Source organism: Poeciliopsis prolifica, unplaced genomic scaffold (assembly GCF_027474105.1).
Source record: "Poeciliopsis prolifica strain line A6 unplaced genomic scaffold, Auburn_PproV2 SCAFFOLD013, whole genome shotgun sequence".
NCBI lineage: Eukaryota > Metazoa > Chordata > Actinopteri > Cyprinodontiformes > Poeciliidae > Poeciliopsis > Poeciliopsis prolifica.
Genome location: NW_026562388.1, coordinates 4,663,246 through 4,683,612, shown reverse-complemented (window position 1 = coordinate 4,683,612; position 20,367 = coordinate 4,663,246). Strand labels below are relative to the sequence as shown.

Genomic DNA, 20,367 nt, shown 5'->3' with positions numbered 1-20,367 from the left:
CTGAGCGAGTTACCTTAAGGTTTCTGCTGAAAAAATAGATTCAGTATGGTTTTAAATAGACAAAGAAAGAATAGAAGATGTCTGTAAGAAATAAATATACAAGAAATAAAATAAATACTAACAACTTCTTACATCTCTATAATGAGATGTAAAAAGTGTGTGATGTGGTAGTTCTTTATGCTCGCAATATATATATAATAATACATGTTTGATTTCACATGCTGACATTTCACAGTTTGCATAAAATAGTTAGTGGATGGGTGCAACAAATTTAGTTATCTTGATCAGCTATAAATGTACTGCAGTGATGGAGGAGTCAACTTCATGAGTAACCCAGAATAGCATTTCTTGTCATTTGTATTGATCTTGATTTTTATGGGAGATATATTCTGTTTGTGGTAAGTTAAAGTTTTGAGGACGATGGCTGGCAGGCAAGATCTAGCATGCTCATCTTAAACTACCATGGACTTTACCATTACCCTGATCATTCAACCAGAAAAACAGTGTCAATGATTAAGAGCAATTACAAAGGTAGTATTTGTAGAAAAGGTTGAAAAACACTGATTTAACCTATTTTCACTACTGAGTTTAATTTTTAGCACACATTTGTGGGTAATCTTGAATTGAATCACCGAACAAAGTGGTCTAAGCAATAAATAAAGAGAATAACTTAAAGTTCTTAACATTGCAGTAGTAATGTACAAGCAACTCATCACCTCTTGATGTTGACTTTGAAATTAAACCTACCAATTCTGTGCTCAAAGCACCTTATTTAAATACACAAAATGGCTTGCCATTTTGCCTTGTGATGACCTTCGCAGCTTTTCAACAATAAATTTACAGTGTGTCTTGAAGATTAAATTAAATTACACCCTCTGAGGTTAAGGCATTATTGAGCAAAAACACTGTCATTCTCTCTCGTGTTTTTCTAAGAAGCCTTTTAAATGTGCGCAAGATGAGTTCAAGGGCAGTGGGCAGAAGCAGCAGCTCATGGAGATAGACTGCTTGGGTGTTGCACAAAAAAAGTACAATGAAGCGAGCTTTGAGAACCACTGAGGTATGCACAAAATTCCCAGGATACACACACACAGACACGCATACTTCACTCTGGACGAAACAGGCTCACCATTTCCACACAGAGAGGCATTGTATGCACAGCCCCACTCACAACAAAGGCGACATGCAGCGAACCCGAGCTTTTCATCTACCATCTACACCTGCTGTGAGCTTCTGTGTGTGCGCTGTTGGAAAGAACAAGTGTCAGAGAACAAGACCAACTGATCAGCTGCTAGTATACAAAATAGTTTCCATTTGTTTATCTAAAAAATTATGTAAAACAATTCAAAAGTTTTATTATACTTTCTGAGTAGTAATGTAATTCTTGGAGTCTTTCTGTGGAGGCCACAGCAGAAGAGATTGAATTCCTAAAAAGATTAAATGTTTGGGTGCAGCTGGGGGTAGAAATGCCAAAGGAAAGTAATATGATCAAATGACAAAGCAACATCTGCTGGCAACATCTGCTGGCAATTTAATATACAATTTAGGTCTGTTGTAATGGACATTTACTTTGTAAACCAATCAACCATGTAAATCATAACTAGTTGCAGAATAACATAAGATGTTGCTGCATAAATGAAATAGTTTTAAGCTGCTGGGCCTCATGCCATCCAGCCAGAAACATAGTAAATTGTTGCTAAATTTACTATGTTGCTTACCTTGCTTCATTGGATGCAACAAAATGGAAAGCACACACTTTTTCGGACTGTAAACATGAAATACTACACTGTTCTTTCTGTTGGGTTTTTTTTTATTAAAAAGAATTCAAAACTTCTACTCATAAACCAGCAGCACATTGTTCAACATCAAAGATGGCAAAGACATTCCCAAAAAGATTTACAGATATAATTGCAGGAAAAGATCATCCTACAAAATGTTAATTCAAAAAAGCTGAACCTATATGCACTGTAAACTTTCACATTGAGCTGGGTTATTGAGTTGTACATAAAAACTACCAACTGCTTTGTGTTAGAATTAAAAATCAGAGAGGTTTGTGGTTTTAACTTGACAAAATAGTATTAATACTTATGTAAGGTTCTTTTAAGGCTTGAAAAGAGCTAAAAAAGAAAAAACAATGGCAAAAGAAAACAAAACAATAAATGAAATGTATTAATATGAAAGTGCTACAAGAATGAAATTTAAGGAGTCGGCAAGATCATAAGTGTTGGGAGTCGCTGACCACATTAAGCGCTTTAATAAATCAGCGGACTACACATTCATCTTCCAGCCAATCAATAATCCCAAGACCAGTCAAGATGAGTGACATTAAAAGTACAGAAATGCAATGCACAACCTTGTGCAGTCACAATGGCAATCTATATATCCAAAGGGCCTTAAAAAGTAATTCACTCAGCATTGAAAATACATGAAAAAAAAAGTCATTTGCTGTCTCTATAACAAATGCACCACATGCACGGGACAAGATCAAACATGTTAACGGACACACAACATCACACAAACATGCTGAGCACAAGGACACTGATCATCATGTCTACAAACTAATGTAGTGGTTTCATGTTTTACTTCAGAAACCTCCACAGCACCAGAGCTGACAGCTAAAAAAATACAAACATGCACAGAAACTTAACCACAAAAATAAGTAAAAATGTCAGCATATTTTAGCTTGAATAAGAAAAGGGGATACAACCGAGCAAAGATATTTTTCTATCAGATTAGAATATTGAAAAATAAATATACAAAGCTGACTAACAAGCTGCCTCCACTGAAGCTTCCATGTTTCTTATCTTGCTCAAATGGCCTAACATCCCTGCTGCCAAACATCCAGTGGGCGGCCCAGTGTTTGAGTTCTGAGGTCCAGCCGTAAAGGCACCACATGATGTCCAGTGATCAAAGAGGAGTCTCACCGACCGATACGGCCCAAGTTCTGCTTCTGGCAAACCTCCAGCAGTCTCCCATGTCATCAAGATTCCTGATGTTGTTGAAGCATTCACACATGGTTCTGTGCAGATATACATTTGTTTAAGATCAAAGAGGCCTCCCGAAGCTCAACACTAAACAGGCAACAAACCAAATTATGTTGGTTTTAAACATAATTTTGCTCCGGTAGCAAAAAAGTTATTCTTTGTGCATAAAGTAGAGGTAAAATTCTAATTTATGTGCAGCCTTTTCACGTCTAAATGTCTATTCCTACTATTGAATAAATGCAAACGGATGCTTATGCACACTGGCTCGTGACAAGTCAGTTATGAGGTGCCTCTAGAGACAGGGCTTGCAGACTGTTTCTCTCCTGCTGGTCATAAAAAGCTGGGAATAAAATCAAGAAAAGGGAATGGAATTCTGAGGCATGACTGCTAACGGTGAACTTCGTCAGTAACAGCATCACAAACCAAAACAATTTTGAATTGAACCTTGTAGCAGGATTAAACAGACTCCAGAGCATATCATTGCCCTGTGACAGAAAAATAGTTTACCGCAGCTCCTGTTAGCTAAGGTGATACTCTTTTCCAAACTTCCCCCCGAAGGTAAAGAACAGTTTGCTAAGTCAGCAGAACCAGACCTGAACCACATGTTATCCTGACAGCACGCAGCTCACCAACTGCAAGCCGCCTCAGCTCTTTGTTGTGTATTTCAGTGATAAACTCAACTCTTTGCAGAATACAAACATGCTTTCAGCAATTAGACAAAACAAAGCCTTACAAATCCCCACACTGACAAGAAAGCTAAAGCTAAACACTACACCCACAGGGGGAAGTTGCATAATTTAAACTACAGGCAAGAGGACTATCTGCTACAAATTACCATTTTAAAACTGTGTGCATGAGACTTTTTACATATTAGTTGAAGATCCTTTGATTCTCTCTCTTGTGACAGCACCTCAGCTATGAGATTAGAAATGAGAAAAGCAGTGATCTCCTGGTGCTTCGCCTGGCTCAGTTTGATAGTGAGGCGCCTGTGGGGGTATTCACAGGACAGCTTCTAACACAGTGGGTTTTCTTCAGTAATGACATCCCACAGATTGCGTAACTCTGCCACTGTACGGCCCTCAGGCATCAACTCTCTGCTACTGTAACCAAGAGGCTGTCAGTGACTCCCCTCCCCCTCTTCCTCTCATGTACACACAGTGTGCTCTCACAGATAATCACACACATGCTGTACGCTCAAAGTCCCATTGTATCCAACGAGCTCTTAGGAGGCATGAGCTGGCTGCTTTCACGTTCATGGTTTCGATGCACAGTACACACAAAGAAACTCATGAGTAAAGCTCAGAACAATGCTTTATTGGCTGAAAAAGAAAAAAAAGAAGGAGTCACGAGATCTTGTGATCTTGCCTTAGACACTGCAATCCCACGTGTTTTACAACACGCCAGCTGAGTCAGGAGATTTTTCAACTGAAGAAAGGAAATCAATGTATTTTGGCAAGCCTGGTGGAGCAGCTCTTTTATTTAGCAGATAATTGTCAATTCTACTCACACATGAGACGGCTCCAATTACAACAAGATGCAAACTCTTACTTGTGAAAGTTAGGGCATTTTGTGTTATCAGGTAGGGATCTGTTTCATTTTAAAATTTTAAATTGCTTATTTCACTGTGGTTTTCCTGGGTAATTTACCCCAGGATCTGAAGAAGTCTGATAGATGTCTCCTATTAATATTATTAGCAGCTGCAAAGAAAGCCATAATTCGGAAGTGGCTTGATGTGGAAACATCATTTTTGGACTGGAAATTCATGCACTATAAATACAATAAGTACTGGAAGAAATTGAACATTCATCAGAGCTTGACACCAGCTGTATAGTTAATGTAATTACCTACTTTTTGTTGATTATTACTCAACTGCTCCTGTCAAACTAGTTGCTCTGTAATTTTTGTTGGAGGGGGGGTCCAATTGTTCAATGTATGTGCATCATGTTCCAAATTATATGGTAACGCCTGAGTTTTCATTAAATATCTAATGTTTTCATATCTTGTCACACGGCACGACACTATGTTGATTTTCACCACCAGAGATCCTTTCTCTTTCCCATATTGCTTGAAACCTGTGGCTTGCTTAATAATGTGGAACATCCTTCTTAAATAAATCTCCTTTAACTGAGCTCTCCAGACAAACTAATCAACCAGCTCTCTGAAATTAACTACAGTGATTCAAAGAGCCCAGACACACAATACCATCTATAAATTTAATAGCACCACAGAAAATGTAATCTTTATGACACTTAAATCCAATTTGCATAATAATTTGGAACACGGTGTATGTGTATCTTTAAAACTGCTAAAATGACAAAAATAAAGTATAAAAAAAAGTAATTTTAAATTGCTTGCTGTCTCTTATTAGAGGATTAGAAATGTCTGTTCTATCTATTTTGACTGGTGGGGGGAGGAAAGAACAATTTACAGCCTAAATTGATTCAAGAACAAAACAGGAAAAAACAATTCATCTGTGCTGCATAAGCAGTAAATAAATGCTTCAGTCCTTAACTTCACACATCAATCTCTTCCATTCATAAGCCAGGATCAACTCCATGACTCCAGTGCAGACTCATGAGAATATATCTAGAAATTTTCCACTAAAATAACTTTAAAGGGATTTAAAATTTGTTCCTAATAGAAAACATTCATAAACATATTGGCAGAGCATGTGTGCTCACATATGAGCTGTATTAGAGACTTTGGTTGATCTTATGATGAAGATTTGAGAAGTTGGAAAAACTGATGCATGAGCTTTCTCATGCATCAGCCAAAATGCTTTGGCTGTTTCACTGCCAAAGCATTTATCCCACTTAAACAAAACATAATTTTACTGGTAGCAAGATTTTTGTTTTCAAAATGTCTGAAGTAAAAATCTAAGCAGGGTGACATAGAATCCAGCCTATTTAAATCTATTGAAACCCTTATTAATCTGAGATACAGATACAACAAACTTTATTTGGACTCATCAAGAGTCCAATTTAATCTCAGTGCAAATCCAGTTCTGTCGTGAAGGCCTCAGAGGTTCGAGAGAACATTAAAAACTCGACTGAAAAAAACCCACCTGTTTAGAATTGTATTTGAAATGTAATCAATTCTATATTTAATGATGGAACTTGACTTAATGTCATGTTCTGATGATTTTATGTTGCCTGACTTTGCGTTTTTGTGTTTGTTATGATGTAAAGCACTTTGAAATCCCTTGCTGCTGAAATGTGCTATACAAATAAAATTTGATTGATTAATTTATTGATTATGAACAAAAAATGAATTTAATAGCTAGAATAGCATAGTCAAAGTCTAAAGCTACATTTAATTGAGAATGTTCTGGTTTCGAGACTAGAAAATTGCCTATTTCCAGATACTGTGCATCTAGTCTGACAGCCTTTAGGAAAAAAGACAAAGCTGGTAGAGACATATACCAAATAACTTATGGTCATAATTAAAAGGGCAGGTGGTTCTACAAAGCATCAGGAAGCTGAACACAGGCACATTCAAGTTTTAAGTAAAACAAATAAATACTAAAATAAAACATTTCTTCCACTTCACAATTGTGTGCAAATAAAACATCAAAGTTTGTGGTTGTAACAATTCCGAAAAAGGTCATGAATACTCATTATCTTGAGTACTTTTTCAAGGTACTGTAACTGAATACTATAACATTTTATACTGCCATCATAAGGAGGCAATAAAGTCTTTTTTACACATGGTTGCAATAAGCAGTGTAGTGGTTGCTAACCAGACAACGCCTTAAATAGGAAGACAAACAAACCAGATGAGTCTGCCAGAAAAAGTGAGAGGAATGTTGTAATCTTTCTTTCATGTCAGCTCGTAGTAACTTTATCTTCTCCAGAAGGGGAAACAGGCCTATTCAAGCAATGAGAACATGGTTTTTAATGAGCCGGAATTCATTAGATCATTTTCAAGAATATAATAATGAAATGCATATAGTACATAAATAAACCCAATGTAAAAAAATAAATAAATAAATGTGAAAATTTTATGAACGTTTGGTCAAATTATGCTATTTTAGGTCAAGATGTGTTAAAATAACAGATGGATTCTAAACATACTAAATGATAGACTAAAATCTTCCAGATGTGCATGGCCATTGTTCAATGATTCATACGATGTCACTTCAAATGCTTAATTTAATTCCAGTGGAGTGGTGTCAATTTCCCATCCTCTGGGGCCTGTGTTAACCAACTTCTAGATCTGACTCTGTTTAAGCTCTGTTTAATATTGAAATGTCTCACTTAAATTTCAACTTGAGTTCTTAGGTGCGAAAACACCAGCACACATTTACATTTGTGAAAGTAATAAAAAAAGGTATATTCTGAAACCTAAATTTTCTCTAAGCCAAGCAAAAAACTGGTCCTAAACATCTGACAAGGTGAGCGTTACAAGCTGTGAACATTAATAATATCCACATTAAATGAGAAATGACTCATAAATGACTTAAAAAAGCCCCTCTTCTAAAATATGTAGCTAACTTCTGAGCTGTAGTGTTAGAGTAAAAGACCTTTTGAACACAATAGATAAATAGTGAACAGCTTTACAACATACGTAATGTTTCGAGTCAAAACAAAACAGTAATGTCTACAGCTACAGGGTATTGAATGAAACTGCCACACACACTGGTAAATCACTTATATACTTATTTATGTAACATATGTATCTGATATTTACCCTGTACAATTCAATGGAAAAAGAAACATTATTTAAAAACACTAAGTAAAGGCACCTTTAAACTAAATTTGTTTAACCACCTTTTTTTTGGTTGTTTTAGATTTGTTTTCCTTCTTTGACAGTGACCCGCCATGCCACATCCTGACTAGGTCACATATGTTCACCCTGCCTGCAAAGGTTTTTCAAATCTATCAAATTGTGAGGACATCTCTTGTCCACAGCTCCCCTCAGTGACTTCACAGATTTTCTATCACATTCAGTTCTGGGTCTAGACTAGACCAATCCAAACCTTTGTTTTCCCCACAATACATTCTTTTAATTCATCTGAAGTGTTCTCAATTTCATTGTCATGGTGAAATATAAAACTCCACTCAATCTTTCACTTTCTAGCAGACACCTGATTGCTGGGTCAAAACGGACTGCTATTTGAAATTTCAAGCAGGTGTGAAGACTGCAGGCTGAACTTTAAATCACTATGCACTTCGGCTAAGTACCGTTTTGAGGTTTGCAATGGACTACAGGCAGAAAACAACTATTTACAATGAAGATGTAACACAGTACAATCCATGTTGCAAACCTGCTGTAAAACATGCTATGGAGGAGCTGAGCTACCTCTGAGTGAATTATGAAAAGTGGGGATGGGGATGATGACGGCTGCTAAGAAGGAATAAGCCACAAACAGAGAGTTCAAAGTTAAATATTCACTTCAAATTCAAATCTAATCCACTTAAGTAGGACTGACAACATGTCTTTTGGCTGAACTTATTGAGAATGGCATTATCTTGACAGCAAAAATAAACATGCCTGCGGGTGAAAATATAACAGAAACACTTGGGCTTGCCATGCTGCAAATGCTGAAATGGTTGCAAAAGCACAGTAAATGCAGAAGGTGACAAACGTATCGATAAAAGTAATTTAAATTTACATGCAGAAAGAAAGAGAGGTGTTGCTACCTGAGAGGCAAATGAAAGTCATGTAATCTCCCTGCCCACCAGTGGCCAGGAAAGGTATCTTCTTCTTTGTCCTCCTCTTCACCTGTACGCCAGCAAGCATCTTCTCATCGTGGGGTGTGAAGAGCTCCTTGTTGATGGCTGACTTGGCACTCATCTCCGACACAGGCAGAAATAAACAGATGAAAAAACGACTAGATGGAGGGGTCCAATCTTCAATGAAGAGGAGAAGAGAAGAACAGACAGAGCAAATTTAATTAGGCAGAAAGAGGATGTTCTGCATTGTGTAAAGAGTCAAATTCTAATTCACACTTCTGGAAGTCCATCAAATACAACCACTTGTCTATGTATTTTAAATATCATTGTAAGAACTACATAAAATAGTTTATTAAGTGTTAATTTTAGATTATAGTACAACACCCACAACATACTGTATACTTGGTTCATTATTTTGTACTAAGTGAAGACTCATAATTGTAAAAATTTGACAATAATTGTCTCCGAACTGTTTAACTTTATAGTAGAAAAAAAAAGGATTATCAAACCAGCGAACAGGATGAACAATGGTGAGCAACAGTTTGCCAAAAAAATGTGATTAGCCTTTTAGCATCACAAAACTACATGCATATACATTACATTGACAAAATTCAGCACTGTGAGAAAGTGGACTCAATCTCTGGGGAATAACTTTGCCTGTTTTAAGGTAGCTGAACATGACTATTTTGTAATTCACACAGTGAGATCTGTAAGTCAGATCATTTCTAATCTAAGCAAAGAATCAGCTCAATCTAGCACAGAAATATCACCTCATTCAAACTACTACTTTTTATTTAAAAATGGGTTCTAGTTTTTGTTACCTTATTGTGATGGGAAAATTTCCTACTGTGTTAACAACATGCAGTATTTGCATCTCTAAATACTTTACAGAAAGACCACTGCTCAATAAAAACCTCTGGCTTGCTGCACCAGCTTTCTGTTAAACCATAAATATCGCAGACTTTGCATATTAACTCAAGGCCAAGTTTTCACTGAAAAAGAAGCAAGAATGGTATTCTTCAATCAGAAGTTATATCCTAACTTTTTTCATCCATCCATTTCCAGGCATGGTGCCTCATTAGCACCATTTCATTCTTTGGCAACGGGAGAAAGTCTCTGGTATGTGAAAGCCATGTTTGCAGTGCAGGTTTTTATCTATCACAGCTTCAAAATGCTGGTCAGCATCATTAAAAATACTTGCAAACACCAACTGTTGTGTAAAACAGCACTTGTGCAATAAATTAGACTGGTGAAACAGTGGGTATCCTGAAGGAAGAACACAAAAGTCCTGATATGGTGTTACTTTTATATATATAAAAAAAATAGGTATGCATATTTAACTAGCACAAAATCTGAAATATCAGAAAAATAAGACTGACCATGAACAAAGTGTCAGCTGAATAATTACACATTTAAAATCCACATCTGAATTTTTACACTTGCAACTTGGTATAGCTCTTATTGCCACTTTAAAACAGAAATGAAAAGTGAAAGAAAGAAAATTCTTCAAAATTCTTTACAACTACATTGTTTTTACGTTCTGCTCTGAAGGTACTTGCAAAAATGAAATGACTTCAGCTAAAGCCATTTGAAAACTGTCAAGATACCCTGACGCAGAACAAAAATTGCCCCCCCATCATTACACATCAACATCTACCAGTAAATGTTTATCTTATAGACAGATGGGACACATTAAAGACAAAGCAGCAGTATGTCTAATATCAGGAAATACTATGCTGCTTTGGTTTCACTACCTGCAAGTGCAGTAGATGGTCATAAAGAAGTGGGCTATTTAGATCTAAATGCCCTCAAGAGTCCTGCAGAACTTAATCATTGTCTCAGCCGCAGGCATTCATTCGAGACACATAGCGGCTAACATTATACACCACATATGCCACCTTAGTGCTGACAAACCACTCTGTCAGTCTCAACCTGAGGATGAATTACTCTACAGCAAGACAAAGCAAGGCATACCACTAAACAATCCCCTCATCAAAAACACTTGCTCACATAAACAAAACAGTTTTTTAAACTTCCTGTAGGATTTAATTAATTTATATCAGGTAAGCAGAACAAAAAGTCTTAGAATACACTGTTAAAAATCACAAAACCATAACCTACAAACATGTTAAAAATGGGTACATTTGAACGTGTTAACTATAGCCAGGGGCGCCACCAGGAATCTTGGGCCTCATGACAAAAAAATAATTTTTACTGCTAAAAACAATTTTAGAAAACAGTGGCCTCATTTTTTTTTTATTTCTATGAACAAAAAAAAATTAAATGAATAAATTTTGAAGGTCCGTCTGTTGGTCGGGGGCCCTTGGAATTGTCATAACTTTTCCCCCCTATATGGCGCTCCTGACTATAGTCTATGCTATACATTACATCAACTAGTTTTCAAGCATATTGCTGCTCGACTGAGACTGTTCTTGACAAAAGAATGTTAATAAATACATGGTGTGGCAAATGGTTATCCGATCTAAAACTAGTTTTAGTGTCTTTTGGTATCAGAGCATTAATTTCTTTGACTGCATTATTCACTAGCCTCCCATCAGAGCAGCACAATTTCACCCCACATAAAAATGACCCAAAACTTAAAGTTAAGATTTACACTCAGTCCCTCAGGCATCTTGTATCCTGAGAAAACAGATCAATAAAGCAATATAAAGTTTTCAGATTGTTTTTCAGACAACCTGTGAGTTTGCTTGCTCTGTACAGCACAGCGGGAACTTGGATCACAGACGTCTACGTTTCAGATGACCAACTGCACGAAAAGCCAGACAGCAAACTTTGAAATGACATTTACACCGTTGAATTCTTCCTTCTACCTCTTAGAGATTTTTATACAACATTGAACAGTTCCTTACAAGCAAATGTTTCCATTTAATTTTCATGTTAGTAACCAAGCTGCACACAGAAGTCAGAAATCAACAAAAAAGCTGGTCTAGTCTCATAGCTCCCTATATTACCCCTGAAGCCGACACTAGCACACATCTTCCCTCAGGTGGCCCAGCGAAGCATAACATCAGGGAGAAGGGATAACACGACAGGGACACAAGGAGGAAAACAAGTAGGAATATGAGGAGGAGGGGACTGAAATCTCCAGGCATTGAAATGTAGCCAGCTAGTGTGCAGCTTATGGTATGACTTTGTAAAGTCTTACAAAACCCGAACAGCACGAGGCTGAGCAACTGTAGCCAAGGAGCTACTGTGGTAGTGAAGGCAATGCACATGCATCTAGCACTATTCGTCACCTCATTTTCACCCAAAACACTTCATTAACTGAGGTTATATGGTGCACAGGAGTCGAAGGACCAGTACTTTTTCTTTTGCATTCCTTTGCTCCTCTCTCACTTTGCGGGAAAAAGTTAAATCTTACTGGTCCCTTGGGACCTCACTGGAGTGAGGTCTGTGGGTTAGACTGCACAGTCACTTCTTTAATAAGTGCACAGTCCTGTTCGCAAAACTGGGCAAAAGAGAACGTAGACTTCAGAAGTGAAGTAATGATCGAAATGTTTAACTTATAGCAGCCAGCACACAGCAGGTATATAAATATTTTAACCATGATCCTTCTGTAATCAGGAAGTGTTATTTAACAAATGGAGAAAAAAAAATCTGTAAAGGCAAAAGATGATGAATGTTTAAAGTAGATTTGTTTTGATTTCAAATAGATTTTTCTGACCCTGATCCAGCAACATTTATTTTTTAGAGATATAAGTTATTAGTTATAGGTCCTGACAGAGGGTTGTACAGAGTTCTTCAACTTTCAGTACATCCATATTAAAAAACAAGCAGCAAAAATGAAAAAAAAATGTTTTGTTTTTTTTACATTTCTCCATATCTATCAAATTGTGAAGGCATTTCTTTTCATCAGCTCTCTTCAGATGAGCCCACACATTTTGTAATACTTCTAGGTAATTGCAAATGATAATTTTCTTTCTCTGAGGCAGTCGTTTTGACAGCATCTCTACTCAACTAAGATTGTTTAGCAGACATACTGACACACTGCTGGTACATAAACAAACGCCCAAACATTCTTTCTGGCAAGGCTGCAGCTATGCTAAGAATTACTGTACGTTTGACCAGCAGCAGGAATCAAGCGTGACAGTGGTAGAGGTTTTACTTGAAACTGGAGTTTAAGCTAAATTTGTTAAGGTAATAATATCTGCACAAAAAAAAAAAAAAACGCTATGTGAAAGTACAAGACATAATGATTTGTCCAGATTACCTACTAAAAAATTATTAATTGTATTCTTCAAGCAGCTCATATCTACTCCTCCCACACATATTTGGCTGGCTTTGGAAATTTGGGAGGACAATTTAGTTTCTGTCATTCTGCACTTCGCTCTCTGAGATGTATCAGAGACGTAGCAAAACACTTTGCTCCATCTGCAGCCTTTCATACACGGCTTTCATGTTGACTCAAAAGTTCCGAACAAGACCTGGGGGAAAAAACTCCCAGTTTCCTCGCGTCCATGAAAACAAATGAGCAGAGGTTCATGTCAGTAAGAGTAACTGAATGAGTGGAGTCCAACATCACCATATGACTAGATATTAAATGTCACAGGTCAGAAAACAGAAATTATTTTCTCAAGATTTGCCTTGAAGTTTTTAGTGCCAGACTGTGATACGTCTCCATTTTATGTATGCAACAGTACAACTCTGCTATAAGAAACACTGAATATTTACAAATTATTTGAAGAAATTAAGAGCATAATTCTATGTCTGCTATATCAAGGTTTCTGCTCATGAGAGGCACAAGCCTCAAATAAGGAGGCTTGAGTCTCCTCATTTTGCCTCCTGAGTTTTTTCCAGGAGGCAAAAACTCAATCCCTTCAGTTCCAGACCAGAATGAATACACAATCCCTCCAGCGATTTCTGAAGTCTACCTGCGAATCTCCAAAGAGAGGCACCCTGGAGGCATCCTGGTCAGATACCCAATCCACCTCAACTGAATGCTTTTGAAGCGCAGGAACAAGTTTGCTCTGAATTTTTCCAGAATTAAAAACCTTCCTCGACCCATCTATAATGTGGAGCTCAGCCAACACGCAGCAAAAAAATTCACTTCAGCCACTTGCCTGAAAAATGCATGCAGGGCAAGAAGTACATATTTTGTCTTTAAAATTTGGTGATAATGAATGCTTTTCTGCTTAAATCTTCTATTTTGTCAGGGAACACAGACCTCTACCCACTGCAACAGACAAGATTCTGTTTAAAACAGTAGAAACATTTTGTTTTTCATAACCGTCATGCTTTAAAAGAAGGGTTACGCCAAACTTTATGGAAAGATTCAACTAGAACTGATTACCACCCTCACACAACCCAATATGGAAAACCTCTGGGAAATATTGCAATATTTCCCCTAAGACTGACTGATTTTACTGCTGCATTATGACATAAACCCCACAAACCACTGCAACATTCAATATGAGTGGATGGATTTGACTGCGGTAAAGGTATCAGAAGACGTAAGCTCTAATTGAACTCAAATATGGAAGAAAAAGTAATTTCTGGAAATATTCAGCCATCAGAAACGTTCAGCACTCTCCAAAAACAAAATACCATGGGTATAATGTGAATACCATTAGGTCCATCCCAGATGTTCAAACTCCCTACAGGGACAAGTTTCTCGTGTAAGCAACCTCTGCTGATGTGGTTGAGCTGCATAAACAAATGCCAAAACAACTGAGAAAAAAACTAAACACAGACAATTCTAGGAAACTACCCATATTCCTGAAAAAAGGTTCCTGCAGTGGAAATGCACCTTAAGCAAATGTTCAAACATTATCCTATTTGGAAAGCCCACATCCTGACTGTCTATTTAAGAAGTCATTTTTAATTTTTTGTATTTTTTATTGAGCCTATACCCTGTTTATCCGAGACATACCTCTCCTTTTTATGTGGCTCAGAATTTGCCTCAGAATGTTTTTACGTTTACAAATAGCTTTATTATTTTTATTTTTATTTTATGGGAAAAGCTATTTTATAGAGAAAAATCTGCTAAATTTTCATTGCACTGTGTTGGACAAAAGACAAAGAAAGTTGAGTAAAGTACATTCCACGGGGTGCGTTGTATATTACGTAAAAAAAAAAATCTAAATCCTTCAGAGGAATAGACCTCCCTTAAACTAACATACTGAACAAGACCAGAGTATTTTCCCTTAACACACACACAAAAAAAACACACACACTGAAAACATTCACTCAGTTTATCCCAGGTGACTCAGTCGATGCAGAAGGTATAAAGCTGAGAAGGATGTGGGCTAACCTCAGCATGAATCACTGAAAAGCATGCCAACCCCCCAAATGAGCTCATTGTTTACAGGCACCTTACAGCAGTAAAACATTTGAGATGGAACTGGGTAAATAGTGGAAAAAGCAAATGCAGTGTACTTACTAACCAATACCTCAAACAGTGCAGGGATCATTACCACAATGACTCTGTTATGTGACGAGGCCACAGCATGAGGCATTAACAATACAAATGTGAAAGTGCATTAGGGAGATGCAACAAATGTATGTCTGTGTATGCCCACAATAGATAGTGTGCACAGGAGCACGTGCCTAGAGGAAAAAATAGCTACAATTCTGAGGTAAAGATGCTGCATATCTTTATGTTGTTAATTTTCTATTAAATGCATACAAAAAAAAGAAAAAAAGAGTTTCAGACATTCACAGCACAAGGAAAATCACTGTTGTAAGACAGGAATGGTGATTACAGCCTCAGAGAGTTTGCTTCCTCCAGGGCCTCAAATATCAGCGTCAATTTGTAGGAAAATAAGCACGCCGAGTACACTCTCCCTTTTCTCCATAAACTGACATAGAACAGAAGATACTTTCATTTCTGCCCACAGGAAAATGTTACCAAATGACTTTAAGTCATAGACATGCACGGGCAAAGCCAGCTGAACAGGTCACATAACGATGACTGTAAGTGGACAAAGAAGTATGGGGGATAATATACAGTTATGTTTTATTGCTTACCAGAGCAAATTAGCCCCTGGTGTCTGGCATGAAAAGAAACAATTTATCATTTCAAGTGGGTTAAGTAGTTTCACTGAAGAGAGGTACACCTAATGTGACTTTGGTATACACATGAACGCATCCATATTTTGCAATAAATTTGAATACTTACATGGGTTAATGTTGCTGATCGTGTCTAACAGCTAGTGGAATCACAAAATGGAGTTTTTCAGAAAGTTTGAGTAAAGCACAAGATTAATAAAAAGATAAATTAATAGAAAGTTGAGTGGTAGGAAAAAGTGTAGCTAAACATACAAAGGTTCTAATGGATAACCACATTTTCTGAAATGATTGTGATGCACTATCTTGCACAAGGGACCTCTATTCAGAACTGATTTGGAAAGTGAGATTCCAAAGTTTGGAGGAAAACCAGAGAAATAGAAATTGCTTGAGGTCCAGTTGAAATGTTTCCACAGTGCGTAATGATTTAAAAGAAAATGCCATGTGCTGATGTCTTTCCGATTTGTCTAAATTCAGAGAAGCCAGTTACATGCTGCAATACTTTCTGCTTCCCTTTCCAGACTAGCTTTATTTTGATGCCTTTTCAATTTTCCAGCAGGACTTAGTCCCTGTCAACACAGCCAAATGTACCAATACCTGGTTTAATGTCCATGGTCATCACTGCACTTGATTAATCAGTACTCTGGCTTGGCATAATCCCCATAGTTCTAGTATGATGAGTCAATAAAATTTGATCTCCCGTTATGTAAAATTGCATTAATAACTTTTCAGGCACCTGAATGTGAATTCTATTCCACTTGCAATACATCTACTGATGAAATGCAATAAACCTCCCTGACATCTACTGATGAAATGCAATAAACCTCCCTGATAAAACAAGTCTATAACCCCAAATTGCAACTTATTTAGACCACTAACATCCCATCGAGAACGCAATGCATTCAATTTTCCCTTAAGTAATTTCAAGTTGAGACCGTGATTGCAGGAAATCAGAGCCGTTATTGTGGAACGACAGAAGCACAGCCTCCAGTAATGGCAATGAACTATTCCGTTTGGACAACACCCAGATTCAATTTGGGCTGGCAGGAATGTTCCCTGTCTGGGATATTTTTCCCTTCCAAGTCACATCTCTCTGTCTGTGCAAATACTGGATGATTAAAGCCCGGGCGCTGGAATCCAGTACGTCAAAAGGAGCGTAAAAACCTGCAGAGATGATAAAGACTAAAAGCACTGAGATATGGCTGACCTTTAGGAATTTCCTGATTAATTATTAACGCCAACTATCCGCTGTTTGCTCAAAAGAAAGAAAAAAAAAGAAACAAAAACAAACAACAACAAAACAATGACGACTTTCTCAGCGTGTTTTTCTTCTCCGAAGCTGATAAAGAACATTAACAACATTTGCTCATAACGTCTGCAGTGCGAGCTTCACGAAGTTTTATGATCAAGAAAACACCGTCACGCGCACTGTCAGTAGGTGAGCGCGTGCGTTCGCTCGCTCTGGAATCGCCGCAAAGTGGTGGACAGGAGAGGTTGCTGACGCAGTCGCTTGTTAAACGCGAAGCCAAGGTAGAAGAAAAAAAACACACACACACAAGGTTCTGCTATTTTCTCGCGGGTAAAACGTCGTGTTGACACGCAGTTCTTTCGGCAGGTGTAAAGCTTCGCGGAACTCACCTGACGTGTTGAAGCGAGTCTCCCTGTCCTTTCCCCCCACGTGCGGACCTCTAATCCCTCGCTTTATGTATCCAGCTGTCACTGCTCACGCGCTCCTTACTTTCTGGAGCCTCTTCCTTATTGGTAGCCGTCTCCTCAAACTCAACTGTAGCATTTCGTGTTTGGCATCGCGTCGACTTCACGTCTCTGGTCGCTGTTGATTTCTCAGCGGCGGGAGGAGAGGGTTTTTTTTGGGGTTTTTTTATCTCCCCTCCTGTGCTGCGAAGCCACCCAGTGTCTGACTCTGGTCTCTTGTCTGTCTGTGAATGGGAAACCAGTAGCAGATTTGCCACACACACACACACACACACGCACGCACGCACGCCAATCACGCAGGCTGTGACACAAACCCCACGCCTGCATGTCAGCAAATAGTTTCAGAAGCTTTTTGAAGATTACTTTTTTATTATTATTATTCTTGATTAAAGATGGGCAAAATACCTCGCAACTCTATTTCTAACTCTTCGTGTACTTACTAGATAGAAAATAGCTTCACCAGTGGCGGTTCTTATATTAATGTCGCCCCTGGATGGGGGAACCCCGACCCCCTCAGATGGCATATACTTGGAAAGAAAAAAAGTGAGACAGCACATTAATTGTTCAGTTTTAAAAAATAGAATCAAACTGATGTCGAGTCATGTCTTTTTGTAACCCTTGGAAAGTTTTGAATGGACTGCTCTCAAACAACAAAAATGACCTTTTGCACACATGTGTGGAAGCCGATATATTTTTTTATGCTGTTGAATTACTTTAATTCTGATGATTGAGCTGTTATACTGGTGCCAAGCCATGCTCTTCAGCTCTCTTATTCTATGTAATTTAACGTCATCCAGGTTTGATCCAGCTTCGTAGCTTACTTTTCCTGTTTAACTCAATCATAAGGTGTTCTTATCAAAAAAGAACACCATAAAAAGAGTGGAGGCCTACAGTCTCAGTTTGACTAGTTTTGGTATTTTAGATTATGAACTTGGAGGGGAACAAATGCAGGCCAGATTCCTTAAAAACAACAAAATGGTCTTCTAATTAATATAAATTATTACATGATGAGCCACATTGCTTTGTGTTTTGGTGCATTCTCTACATTCTTATTTCTGAAAATAAATGCATTTGAAGTAATAAAGTTAATATGAAACTTTCCACCATTGATAAATATGTTGTTTTTTTTGTTTGTTTGTTTGTTGTTGTTTTTTTTTTGCTTTGAGTGCTGCTGTTGGCATTTGACACTGGCTAAGAAAAATACTCCCTATATCATTAACGATTGTTGCTAAACATCGCTTTGCTTCAAACATGCAACACCTTTTAAACTAAAATTTTATCATGTTGACATCCTGCATAAGTGGACCATAAAAATACGCTTTCAAAATATGTTTATTTTTTTATTGTTTATGCCCACAACACTGAAGCACTCAGACTATGGTGGCCACAAAAGCGAGTTTTCTATCTTCAAATTACATTTTTGGAAAGGTACCTGAGACAATTTCAGTTTGGAAAATGTGTGACAATGTAACTGTAATGGTACAGTGTACTATTCCTGGCTGTATGACTCAACCTCTAAATATACTGTATATAATAATAGTAGGCAATCCACCACCCATCCACAATGTCACTTCACAGTAACTAACTTTTCCAAAGCTGTCTTAAAAGTAAATACAGCTCAGCTACTGCAGCCACATCTTGTAGATTGTCACAAGACTTGTTTTATTGTCACTTTGTGTTAGTTTTATTTGTTGTCACCGCGTTAAGGGTCATTAATATGACCGCTAACACCCTTCCTTCATTGCTCAGGCTTTAGCTTTGTTCAGGCACTAGTTCGGACTTGCCTGCACTACCTGAACATTTTCGAGCTTTGCTTCTTTTTGGTCCAGTGGGCGGTACCAATATAACAAGGCTGTCAGCTGGAGAGTACCATCAACATTACATGCCAGCCGAGTTAATGGCAACTCCGCTGGCATTAACAGAGAAATGTGTGTGGGAGATTTTTATCCAGGTGGTGTTTTGAGTTTTAGGCTGCGAGTCAACCGAATTTCTCCCCTATTTGATGACGCTGCGCTCCCGACCTGACTGACACAGACACGATGGCTGCACCTGAAGAAAGTCTTGATTTATGTGTTTCAGGTTGTTGTTTTTTTGTTTTTGTTTTTTACATCTGGCTTATTATGTGTGAGAAGGATCTGCAAAGCTCTGGGAACTGAAGTTATTTCCTCATACATCAATAAACATTAGGTGATCACATACTTTAATCATATAGTTTAAAAAACTGTCTGAATCAGTTATGCTTTCACAGCTGTGCACTTGACAGATAACAGGTAGTTTTGCTCTGCTGAGTACAGTATATTTACTTTCATTTCATAAAAAAATAAATAAAGTCAATAGACAGATAAATCTCACTTGGCAGATGGGAGATTCAATAATAAAATCAGAATTTTACTTCAATTACTCTGAAAACCTTGTAGACGTTGCTGCATTTTTTTCAATTCCATCCACTGCAAGCTGTTCAGCCATCTGGTGCTACATAAGGAAATGTTTCATTGCAGGAATTTGGGATTGAAGTACACTTTTGCACCATCTCCTGAGACCACCTGAGACTTTGCATATTTTCAGACAATTGCCTTTGATTTACAGATCCTTCACAACCGAGAAGAAATTCTTGTTGGAGGGGAAATGCATAACTACTCTCGCAACGAGACCTGTGGGGCAGCAGCAGGAAGGCTTTCCCCCTCTGCAATACTGAACTTCACCTCCGAACTCCCCGGCATGAAACACTTCTTTCACAATGATTCACTTTTTCCAGGTGGACTGAAAACGAGTCGGTGGCCCAAGAGGGGTTTGGGGAAACGAGGCAGACACAAACCCACACAAGCTGAGTGGCCTCCAAGTGCAGTAGCTGTTTCCTGCTGCTGAATTTGAGAGTTCAGGCATGACTCTCTTCCCAGAGAGAGCCTGGTTAGTGATCTGCCACGATGCAACTGTACCACAAAATTTTCTGGGGTGTTGCCAGTCTCAATAAC

General features: G+C 37.9%; 1 protein-coding gene across 2 annotated transcripts in view; it reads right to left on the bottom strand.

Moving 5' to 3' along the window:
• The window catches only part of stxbp6 (syntaxin binding protein 6 (amisyn)), a 47,183-nt gene extending 29,560 nt beyond the window's left edge, over positions 1–17,623 (bottom strand). The window contains exons 1-2 of one of the 2 annotated variants that reach the window (XM_055038420.1): positions 17,321–17,623; positions 8,624–8,833 (exon numbers count right to left, since the gene is read on the bottom strand). In XM_055038420.1, coding sequence (XP_054894395.1) covers positions 8,624–8,777 — 154 coding nt within the window. In that variant the 5' untranslated portion in view covers positions 8,778–8,833; positions 17,321–17,623. The remainder of the gene's footprint in view (positions 1–8,623; positions 8,834–17,320) is intronic. The other variant, XM_055038421.1, reaches the window with a different exon arrangement.
• Between the last annotated feature and the right edge of the window lie 2,744 nt (positions 17,624–20,367).